Source organism: Mixophyes fleayi, chromosome 7 (assembly GCF_038048845.1).
Source record: "Mixophyes fleayi isolate aMixFle1 chromosome 7, aMixFle1.hap1, whole genome shotgun sequence".
NCBI classification, from domain to species: domain Eukaryota; kingdom Metazoa; phylum Chordata; class Amphibia; order Anura; family Limnodynastidae; genus Mixophyes; species Mixophyes fleayi.
The window spans coordinates 55,816,806-55,829,361 of record NC_134408.1 but is presented as its reverse complement, the minus strand read 5'-3'; the positions used below and the strand labels follow the sequence as shown (position 1 = coordinate 55,829,361).

Genomic DNA, 12,556 nt, shown 5'->3' with positions numbered 1-12,556 from the left:
CAGATTTTTCTTTAGGACTATGGTCTGACAAATTAAGGAAATTTAAGCAAAAAAAGGAGTAAATGTTCTCCAGGACAAACCTTGTTACAATGCAAGGGGTGTAAATTAGTTTATTATTTTACACATCAGTTAAATACTGGTTGTTTTTTCATCTAGCACATGAATACTTGATAGTTTTATTTTTACACTGAAATTTAAAGTTGATCTGCGACATGCCCTATCCGAACTATAAATCTGCCCCCTCCCATTTTAAATTTACCTCCCTCTTCAATGCAACAAAGTTTTGCCCAGGTGCAAAGTTACTCCTTTTTTATGCTTTGCTCTCTTTAATGACTCATGCTCTATATCTCTAACAGGTTCACTGGCATGAATGATGAAGTTATAAATTAATGTATTTAATTCCATATTTTTATTCATTATTATTATTAGTATAATATGTTTGGAACCACAATCTACTGATCACAAAATCCTGGGCACACTACCCAGAGCAAAGATACACTGGGAGAGTTTGCAACTCAATCTGAGCTCTGAGTGGCAGGATCTATTTCTGATTTGGACACATACCTGTCAGACATTCCAACAGACATCTGAATGATTGCTATCAGATGTTGAATGGGGACGATGACACTTTTTGGCTCATACATGTTGCAATTTACTTCTCATTGCAGCAAGTTCATTGCTGGATTAACATGAGGACTGTTAGGGCTTCTGTTTATGGCTCCAGTTATAAAACAGGAAAAGAATAGTTATATGTATTTTTTCTGAAGCATATCTGTGCAGAGGATAAGTCTGGTGCTGTATTTTCTTAGACTACAACATTTGACCAGCCAATTCTAGTGAAAGTATGTCTGAACATATGTGGATGCACTCGAGTGCACAAGTAGACGTGCTGTTCTTTCTCAACCCTTAAGAAAATGACTCTATATTTTGTTTAATACCTACATTTCCAGAAAGGAACTATAACAAAGATACTTAAACCAATGTCTTCAGAAAGATCGAAAAGTACATTATCTCTCCTAGTACAATAAAACTTTTTATTCTTTTCATAAGATAGCTAGAACAAACTTGTTTTCAAGCTGGTGCATCCATTTATTAATGATAGCCAACTGTTTCCTGACTATTGCTGGTAAATTAATTTGCTCAATTGCTGGAAGGTGAATTAAGTTATTTATCATGTTTTTTCACCCAACATTAGCAGGTATTTTTCTATCTGAACAAAGGATATATGTGTGCGTAGATGTTAAACAGGGAATAATTAAAGCATGATTAACTTAAACTCATGAAAAAAGTGTCAAAATGATGTGATGTGATGCCAAATGCAAATTAAAAAGGTTTACTAGCTATGGAAAACCCATCTCTTTTTTAGAGATGACCTTATCCCCAATAACACTATTCACACTAATGTACCCTCACAACTGTCCCAATCTCCACTCTGAAACACATTTGCACTCTGAACCACCTCTTGTTTCAGCAGTGCCCTCTTTCACTTAGAATGTAAGCTCTCTAATGAGCAGGGTTAGGGGCGGGCTGGACCGGGGGGCAGAGGGGCATCGGCCCCCCGGGCTGCTCAGTCTAACCCCTGTTAGGGAGGCCTGCCCCCTCCCCCCCCCCGGCTGCAATATTACCCATATATAACCAGGCGGTCGCATCACTTGACAGGCGATGCGGCTGTGTCAGCGCACAAGCGGCCGCATCCCAAGACAAGCGATGACGCGGCCCGCATCGCGTGTCATGTGATGCGGCCGCCTGTGCACCCCCCGGGCTGCATGTTGCCAGCCCGCCCCTGAGCAGGTTTCTTCATACCTTTTATTTTCATGTCTGCATTTATTTTGTCTACCTTGTATGTCCCTGTTTTAAGTATGTACTATTTTCCCTACTGTACGGTGCTGCGGATCACTGTGGCGCCTTACAAATCTACAATAATAATAATATGGACTGGGCATGCAAAAAAGTTACAGATTTCTTGCAGTATTTCCCATAAATCAAGAATATGGAGATCTTCATAACCAGTAATTATACCTTTATATAACATTTCACAATTGTGGTTAAATTTGTATATTTTTTTTAATTACAGTTCGTACCCTGATGAATTTTATGAAATAGATAGCTCTTTATAATGTATTACACATGGGAAAACAGTCAAAATTAGACAAAAATTTTTTTTTATTCCCACAGTTTTATGGTTATAGTTAAATAGTATAAAATAGTCTAAATTCCCTAACACACACACCCACAGACCAAGAGAGATTAAAGTCAATTTAATAGCAGTCAATTAACTTACTAGTATGCTTTTGGAGTGTGGGAGGAAACTGGAGCACCCAGAGGAAACCCACACAAACACGTGGAGAACATACAAACTCCACACAGATATTAATTTAGCTTAAAACTCTCATATAACTTGCACTTAAGTTGCACTTAAAAAAAAAGCATAGAAATTGAGTGTAGTTCAGACCATAATCAAATTGAAGCTGATCTCAAGATGCATTTGAATTTGAATCTGGGTGTAAGTACAGTGGCCTAGTGGTTAGCACTTCTGCCTCACAGCACTGGGGTCATGAGTTCAATTCCCAACCATGGCCTTATCTGTGTGGAGTTTGTATGTTCTCACTGTGTTTGCGTGGGTTTCCTCCGGGTGCTCCGGTTTCCTCCCACACTCCCAAAAAAAACATACTGGTAGGTTAATTGGCTGCTATAAAAATTGACCCTAGTCTTTCCCTCTCTGTCTATCTGCATGTCTCCCTCTTTGTCTGTCTGTGAGTTAGTGTGTGTCTATATTAGGGAATTTAGACTGTAAGCTCCAATGGGGCAGGGACTGATGTGAATGAGTTCTCTGTACAGCGCTGCGGAATTAGTGGCGCTATATAAATAAATAAATGATGATGATGATGATGAAGTACTCTCTGTCTAAATGGTACTTGCCTTATGTAGACAGACAGGACAGACTTCAGTATAAGCACAAGCGTATCTGCAATATAATGTCACATGAGAACACATACAAAAAATATTCTATTATAAAATAATTTACCAACTATTAACTATAAAATCATTAATATAAATATAAAGACTTTTTTAGTTTTTGTACATCAGATACTTGAATCCAGAAGCGTTTAATGTGTGCTGTACATACAAAGCATTTTCACAGTCTTGCATACACATGTCCTGTGCTATCTATTAGCACACATATAATTTTTAAATCAAAGAATACAGGGTAAATATATCAAACCTCAGTTTTGTGAAACTTTATCCAGCAAAGCATTCAACGTTATCATCACAATTTTTTACTTTGATTATATACGAACAGTCTAATGTATGAAGCAGCGGTTTCACAAAACTGCTGCAAAACTACCAACTAAACAACCAAACAGATAGTCGTGAGAGCTGAGATTACGCAAACAGCATGGTGTTGCTATCTCGCTATTTATACGATAAGAGGAGGTGCCACTGAGTTATAAATGATTGTGGTAATCATTATTTAATGTTTATCTGGAAAAATTAATTTATAATGAACTTATGGGGCAATTTTTATCGTTCATTATATTAAGGGGGCAATATTTTTGTATTATGATATGCCATAATATCATAATACAAAAATATTGCCCCCTTAATATAAGGGCAATATGAATGGATAATTATATTAAGGGGCAATAATGTTTGATTGGAAACGGGGGCAATAATTATTTATGAACGGGGAACACTAATTATTTCAAGCACACCTTTTTATATTGCACACATGTAGCACTACAAGTACTAGTAATGCTATATATTAAGTGTTGTCCCCATCATAAATGATTAGCCACTGTTAGCAATCATATATTATTGCCCCTTAACATAATTATTTATTAATATTGCCCCAAAATACATTAAATAATGATTGCCACAATAATTCATAACTCATTAGTGCTTCTTATTTTATGAATCGCATGTTTGAGCTAACTAGCATATCAGAAGCAGGTATTTAAATAAGTTGTCTTTTTCTGGTGGCCACACAACACTGGCAGTTTTACATTGAACCCTCAAACTGCCCTACAGTAAACGCGGCAGTTTGGAGCATTAAAGCACCGTCAATTTATGGCGATATGCGATGGACTGTAACCACCACACAAAGCGGTGTTAGATGCATTTACCCCTGTCAGTCATTACTATCAGTTGGCACTCACACCTGCAATGTAGCTGGCGCAAATGATATGGCTGAAACCATGTATACTTACGATAAACCCAGGACTTGAATTGGCCGCATCTGCATTGGAACTCTTTGGCACATCCTTACTGTACATTGCCTATGCTAGAATGCCTGTTCCCTCCCCCATTTTACTCCTCAAGCCATGACTGTTAGAAGTGTAATTTGCGTTCGGACATGAATTACATGCAGTTGCGTTCATTGGAGTAAGGTCCGTTTCTAAGCAAGCACAGAGCTATTTCACACAAGGTATGCTACTCAAATGGACGTACCTTTGAACATGAATCAAGCCCTATGTGAGCTGCCTGCAAGGACGCAGAAATGGGGATATATCTCATTTTTCAAATTTTTATAATGTATTTTACATTTTTGTTTTTTGACCACAGGAGACGGTGATTGGTCTAATCTAAAGGCAGAATCATTTCTGTAGATTCAAAATACACTAAATATATTTCTAACTGACATCATGTATTGACTACTATCAGATTCAGTTTACATTGTATTTGCAGCACTGTCGTCCAGATGAGACCTAATCACATGACTTCCTTTACACAGGGAAATCCCTACTGACATTAATAATATGTCACATGAACTCGCTTTAATGTTCTGCATTTCTGCATTAACAGCCCACATTGTTCACTTTCAAAGCTGTGCCCAGGAATCAAATAGTAATAAAAAAAAGTATATGTTAATACTACAGAATAAATTTGTGGAGGAGCAGGGATAGTGTAGCATATTCTCCTCTTGGGAGTGTGACTTTGGGCAATGAAATCATGGGACAGTATGGTGGCACAGTGATTAGTGTGTGTATTACACTCTATGCAACAATGGGGCTGGGACTGATGCAAATTATGAACATTCTCTATATACACCTGTGTACTACGGTGGCACTATATAAATAGACAAGAAAATTGAAGGTGTTCTCTCATTGGTCATCATGGAGCAGTGGGCTGCCCTGGTATGCCCGTCTGTTGCAAACATGTACTTAATGGGAGAATGTTAAAACCAAGACAAATAGCAGAGAGTGACAACAGTGTCTCATCTTCATTTTCAGGACCCCAGTGCAGCATGCCAATTCATTAGTTCTGTCTGTAGAATCCCACACACAAAGCCAGCTATAAAGCCCTGGCTGGTATAATGATGCAATCTCAAAGAAAAGGAGAGCACTGTGAATCAGTTTAAAGGAAGTATTAACAATAAAAAGGGTAAAACACATTTCTTCATTTCTTGAAAGAAAAATAAATTGCATTGGATTCCTCACATCCAGTCTCTCTCCTAGTCCTGTTGCCTCGACCTTAGAAATATTGCCAGCATACATATCTTTCTTACCCAAGATGCTACCAAAACTCTTATCCACTCTCTCATCATCGCCATCTCCCTCGATGTGGTATGCACCATAGGGTATAATACACACCATTCCACCAACTACTTAAGATTAGTTTTGTATTACAGGCATGTACCTCTAAGACGAGTGATCAGTAAAGGAGTGAGTTAAAATCTGCTAATCTGCTGATTGTTAATGGAACCCTTCAGGGTGGAGTCCACATTAAATTAATATTTTGACTAATCTATTTCCACATTGGTAAGGGAACGTTGATTATAGTGGTTTACTATTCAACCAAAATGATGTAGCAGTTCCTTCCATTGTTAGTGAATTTACCTAAAAAATGAGGAACAAACTTCCAATTAACCTGCAACCTCACCGATCTTTTCCATTTTGTGTCCTCAAAATGCGTCAAATTGGAACCTTTTATGTTAGATGGTATTAGCAGACCCAACAAAATGTAGCACCATGTCAACACAAGAAATGTTCAATTAACATGAACATTGTGGATCTGCACAAGATGCATTTAAGGGGAGTTTTTTGTTGCCCAGGAACTACCCCTACACACCATTTCATTGTAGAGTAATAAATCTGGCTGCCAAATGATACCTAGAATGCTGTGTGCATTCTAGTATGTCAATGACATGCTATGACATTCCAGTATGTCAATCAAATATGCACAGAGAGGAAGTGAATGGCCTGTCAAGAGGTAAATGGGGGGAAGGGAGGCAGTGATGATAGCAATGAGAAATAGGAGAGGGGTTAGAGGTAAGATTACTGGAGCAGGGTTATCCAATAGTCACCATGAAAGGACTAGGGATTGTGGAAAGTGGCATATGGGTATTCAGGAGTCAGAGGGAGTTAACTGTGGCAGACAGAGGGAGTTAACTGTGGCAGACTTGTTAAGGATCAAAAAAATGGATATATAGCACGGTGGCTAAGTGGTTAGCACTTCTGCCTTACAGCACTGGGATCATGAGCTCAATTCCTGACCATGGCCTTATCTGAGAGGAGTTTGTATGTTCGCTCCAGGTTTGCGTGGGTTTCCTTCGGGGGCTCCGGTTTTCTCTCACATTACAAAAACATACTAGTAGGTTAACTGGCTGCTAACAAAATTGACCCTAGTCTGTGTGTCTGTGTGTGTTAGGGAATTTTGACTGTAAGCCCCAATAGGGCAGGGATTGATGTGAGTGAGTTCTCTGTGCAGCGCTGTGGAATTAGTGGTGCTAATATATATCTTTAGAGGGATATAACCATAATATATTTAGAGTGTGCTGATGCATGTCTGCCGTTATATATATATATATATATATATATATATATATATATATATATATATATATATATATATATATATATATCATTCTATCTATCTATCTATCTATCTATCTATCTATCTATCTATCATGGTGGACATACAGTAGCACTCTAAATATATTGTATTATGGTTTGACAAAGTTTGGTAAGGGATGAATAAATCTCCTTCAAAGTGTGTAGACAGCAATTAAGATATGTACACAACAATCACTGTACACCACCACCTATATTCCTTTACAGAGATCCACTTAGCAGTACTAGTCTGGGGTGTTTTCAGATTCATGTCTTGCGTTACACCATTTGATTTTATGGATACTGATATTATAATGCTTTACCAAATCATTCTGACGCTCTTGTGAGCAAGAATGTCTATACCCTTTGTACTGATCTGCGTCTGTAAATGTCATCAATCCCATGTAACCTATTATTATACTGAGGTTTGGAAAGTTCTGGCGCTGTAAATATAATTATAGACTCTATAGCATAACTTTAGGTTGATGGAAACTCTCCAATGTAAATCTACTTGTAAATCTATCTCAGCTTGTGTCACTCATTTGTTTTGGTTAAAATGGCCTTTTGTGACATTTTAATGACATGTAAATGTTTTCGCTGGATCCTACAATTTGTGGCGCTTCTTGAAAACACAGAAAATTTTCCTGATACTTTTCCCTAGAAAGAAAGAATAATTTGTAAATAAACAACTGTGCTGCTTATACTCTTTGCATATTTAACACCTTCTTTCCAATTTGCATATTTATTGCTTTCCCTCCTAACACTTGTTTACAACATCAGTGACCTTCCTTTATAGGCTCTTATGCAAATGTGTGGCTTCCTGGACACCTTGAGTGCAAGTAGTAATTTATTATAAAGGCACAAATGAAAAACCCTTTTTTTTTCTCTCGCAGCATCTTATTTTACTATACTTTACTGTAACCTGGGTATTGTTTCATGCAAAATACCAAATATTTATTTTCCCCATTTTTTTCCTTTTACTTAGCTGGTGTTAGTATTTTACCTTCTGTCACTGAAAGGTTAAAAATCATATTTACTTTGTTCTTTTCGGTGTAATCATCTTCTCAGCAGTGCGCTATATGGTCTGGCAATGATAGACAGAGGCGTGCCTTGCTGTGATTGATGGAGGGAGCCGCAGCAAGCTAAAAGAGTCCCATCTGGATTAGGTTTTAGGAGCAGTCAGATGTTGAGTGGGAGGTCAGTAAGGCTTGAATTTAGCTCCCCCTCCTTCAACACCCCTGCCATCTACACTTATACACACATAACACAGAATATGCACGCCTCCATCCATAATTGATGCTTGCTTTTGGGCAGATGCTGCAGGGCCTGGGACACAAACATCTGCTAAGTTTATGGAGAAGAAAGGGAGCAGGATGGTGCATCAGGTATATTTACTTTATATTTCCATTAAAAATGGCATTGCAGAATCTGAAGGTGTGTTTATAATTGTAGGCTTGATCAACTGCAAGCAAGCTTCCTTCAGCATTAGACATATTCTGCTGCTGATAGCATTCTGTAGGTAGATGTGAAAATGCAGCACTGTGTCTTTCTGCTTTGCTTGATCCATCTAGCTGAGTTGCTTTTCTAAGCAGCAGGTTTACAGAGTAATTTTGCATTTCTCTTCTTTGTTTCCATGCCCTAAGGAAAAAGACACTGCTTGGCTCATTTAACTACTGTAGGAGAGGCGTTCTTTGCATATGCAATGCTGTTGGCAGGAGCAATGGAACACAGGAAAACAAATCTAATACAAAGGCAATTTGTCAGCTAGAGGTAAACTGGGTACAGGCACATAGAGGAGTGCAGTACAATATAGCACAGCAAAGAAAAACAACTGTATTATGTCAAGAGTATTAGCTTATAGTTATCTTTTAATATATTTCAGAAACCCAGAATAGATCCAAACTGTTTATTCTGTTCTACGTGTTGTCTTCATACATTTGTTTGTGATAAGGATTCTTTTTTTAAACTTTAGTGTTTGCTGAAACAGGCTTCAGTGGAATGAAATATGTTTTTATTCATTCCAGTCTGACTTCAGAATTACCATTTTTAACATTGAAGAAGTCCCTGTAAAGCATATCATTTTCCCATTTCTGGTTCGTTCGGGTTCATGGAAGAAAGGCAATAAACTATATTTAATACACTGCCACGTAATGCATATTTTGGAGTTGAAATGTGGTTTTCATTAAATTTCTGTCCAAAACATTTAGCAAACGCTGACTGTCTGCCATTCGTCGTCTTTCCCTGTCTTGCCAGCAAGTTACTTTAAAAGGGCTTACAACCTTCACAGCAGCTTAGGAAACCTAATGACTAAAGTATTAGAATCCCATGACCACTGGGGAATGGCCTTCACTTGTAACATACACACTCACAATATTGCAACTTAATATGAAGAAATCAGACAAAGCCTCAGTGCTCTTAATTAAATATTAGTTGTAATTAGCACTAAGTGAGAATTATTTGAATATTAATTTGGGTCTCTTGGAACTGCTGCCAGTGTTAATGAGAAACTGCAGGGGTCCCAGTAACATCTGTTTTATAACTCAAGGTAGCCTAAAAATCCTTACTTGCAATGCACCTGCATATTACCATGTTGGTCCTAGGTTCAGTAACAATGTATTTTTTGACCTCTGTATATTTTCTATGGATGTAAAAGCAGACAAATCATTTTAGTATTGCCTCTTTATTGTCTATCTCATTAGAAATTGTAAGGTTGTTCACAGTTCTTTAAATGGGTACAATGAGGGCTTAACAAATACATGAAACAAAAAAAACATATATGGGATAATGTGCTACATTCAGAGCTTGGGCTTAGTATATTGAGACCAGTGTAATGTCTGATTGAGATGTGCTGGAGAAGGAAATGTGTAATGAAGTACAGAAGTTGTGTGCATTGTTCAAACACAATAATTATAAGAACCAATGTGAAACAATGTTATCTTTGTCGCTCTCTGGAGTGGGTGATGTATATCCTAACATGGCCACTAGAGTGAAATTTATTATGTTTGATGATAAGAAGTTATGTCAGATGTTGATAAAGATAAGGTTTTCTTTCGCAGCTGTTTATACATCTATTCACACAAGCTATGTATTATATAGCAATAATTTACTGATTACTCACATATACCCAGGGACCTAAATACACCAGGCAAATGTTTAGTGGTTAAATATCTGCAGTAAGCTTAAAACATCTTTATGGTTTTTTTCACAGATAAAATAATTTTATCCCATGAAATCTGAAAAATAAATCAGCTTAGAGATAGAGCACTTGTTATCCCAAACTGATTTTTACTAGGGTGTACAAAATAGTTAGCTAAGCTCTATTAACGTGTGAATTAGTGAAATTAGTGAAGTTATTGTTCTTACAATTTTGATGTACAGACAAGCATTATCATCACCATTCATTATGACCATTCATTTATATAGCACCACTGATTCCGCTGCGCTGTACAGAGAACTCATTCACATCAGTCCCTGCCCCATTGGAGCTTACAGTCTAAATTCCCTAACATACACACACAGGGAGAGACAGCCTAGGGTCAATTTTGATAGCATTTAATTAACCTACTAGTATGTTTTTGGAGTGTGGGAGGAAACTGGAGCACCCGGAGGAAACCCACACAAACACAGGGAGAACATACAAACTCCACACAAATAAGGCCATGGTCAGGAATTGAACTCATGACTCCAGCAGAAGTGCTAACCACTTAGCCACTTAGAACACGTGTCTGTCCCCACCTTGGCTAACGATATACCAGGTTAACCCAGGTAAGGAAGTCTCTGTAGGTATATTCAAATACCTGGTACATCTGTAGCATTTGTAGGGGACAGCCTCAAGTGTTCCAATGCTTGTCTACATTAAATTTGGAAATGCAATACTTTTTCCAAACAAAATTAAAAATTTTTTTATTTATTGGAAGTGTTGTCTTTCATAGAGCACACCTGGTTGATTTATGTACTAACTACCAATGAAAATAAATAAATAAATTAACAAGTAGAAAGGGCTACAGTCCCATTCTTTAGTTAAAAAAAAAGTTTGTGCCCCTTAGTTTGAGATGTGCATTAGTTGAAATCTTCTGAAATTTTCAAATTTTCCAACCTATCGTAATTTCTCCTGCCTTAAAAGCTGCAAAATTCAAAAGATCATAGGATTGCAAAAACGGAAGAGTATACATAATGAAAGATCAGCACTTATACCGATCAGTCACAACATTAAAACCACCTGCCTAATATTGTGAAGTTCCCCCTTGTGCTGCCAAAACAACTCTGACTTGTCTAGGCATGGACTCCACAAGACCTCTGAAGGCATCCTGTGGTATCTGGCAGCAAGACATTAGCAGCAGATCCTTTAAGCCCTGTATGTTGCGAGGTGGGGCCTCTGCGGCTCAGACTTGTTTCTTCAGCACATCCCACAGATGCTTGATCTGGGGAATTTGTCGGCCAAGTCAACACCTTGAAGTCTTTGTCATATTCCTCAAACCATTCCTGAACAATTTTTACAGTGTGGCAGTGCACATTATCCTGCTGAAAGAGGTCACTGCCATCAAGGAACACCATTGCAATGAAGGGGTGTACTTGTTCTGTAACAATGTTTATGTAGGTGATACATGTCAAAGTAATACCACAAGAATGCCAGGACCCAAGGTTTCCCAGCAGAACACTGCCCAGAGCATCACACTGCCTCTGCTGGCTTGCCTTGTTCCCATATGCATCCTGGTGTCATTTCTTACCAAGGTTAATGATGCACACGCACCGGACAATCCATGATTTTAAAGAAAACTTGATTCATCAAATAAGTCCACCTTCTTCCATTACTCCATGGTCCAGTTCTGGCACTCACATGACCATTGTAGGTGCTTTCAATGGTGGACAGAGGTCAGCATGGGCATGGGCACTTTGACCATTCTGCTGCTATGCTGCCCCACACACAGGAATCTGAGAGGCATGGTGTGTTCTGAAACCTTTCGATAATACCTATTGTTAACTTTTACAGCAATTTATGCTATAGTAGCTTTTATGTCGGATTGGACCAGACTGACTAGCCTTAGCTTCCTACGTGCATCGGTGAGCTTTGGATTCCCATGATCCTGTCACCGGTTCACTGGTTGTCCTTCATTGGACTACTTTGGGTAGGTACTATCCACTGCATACCAGGAACACCCCACAAAATCTATGGTTTTGGAGATGCTAATCATCACAATTTGGCCCTTGTCAAAGTCGCTCAGATCCTTACGGTTACCCATTTTTCCTGCTTCCAACATATCAACTTCAATAACTAACTGTTCCCTTGCTGCCTAAGATATTCCACCCCTTGACAGGTGCTATTGTAACAAGATAATTAATGTTATTAATTTCACCTATGAGTAGTTTTAATGTTGTGGCTGATCAGTGTACAGGCTGCTTATATCTGTAACATGAGAACTTGTTTCCATAAATGATGGCACATTACAAAGTGTGTCAGAAAATTTCTAGGAATCTTCTCAATGTGTTCAAAAGCATGCTAGTATTTTTTACACTGATTGGGCTTTTGTGCTAAAAGCAATCACTCATTCACTGCATTGAACTAGGAGTAAAGCCATTCATTTTGTGTGCAATTATTAACAAATTTACACTTTAGACATTTGCTCATTTCTTAACATTCACATGGCTGTAAAGTGAGATGGAGTTGGCTAATGGAGACATTTCTTCCTGTGTTTAACTAGTATTTTTTTTCAATTTCTCATCCTGTT

At 38.0% G+C, this 12,556-nt stretch overlaps 1 protein-coding gene across 6 annotated transcripts in view; it reads left to right on the top strand.

Moving 5' to 3' along the window:
* Nucleotides 1-12,556, top strand: part of RBFOX1 (RNA binding fox-1 homolog 1) — a 522,788-nt gene that overhangs the window by 271,837 nt on the left and 238,395 nt on the right. The window contains exon 1 of one of the 6 annotated variants that reach the window (XM_075179850.1): nucleotides 8,001-8,215. The exons of the other annotated variants lie outside the window; for them this stretch is intronic. Within the exon in view, the coding sequence (XP_075035951.1) occupies nucleotides 8,183-8,215 (33 nt within the window). The 5' untranslated portion in view covers nucleotides 8,001-8,182. Of the gene's footprint in view, nucleotides 1-8,000; nucleotides 8,216-12,556 lie in introns of those variants that run through there. 6 annotated transcript variants of the gene reach the window in all.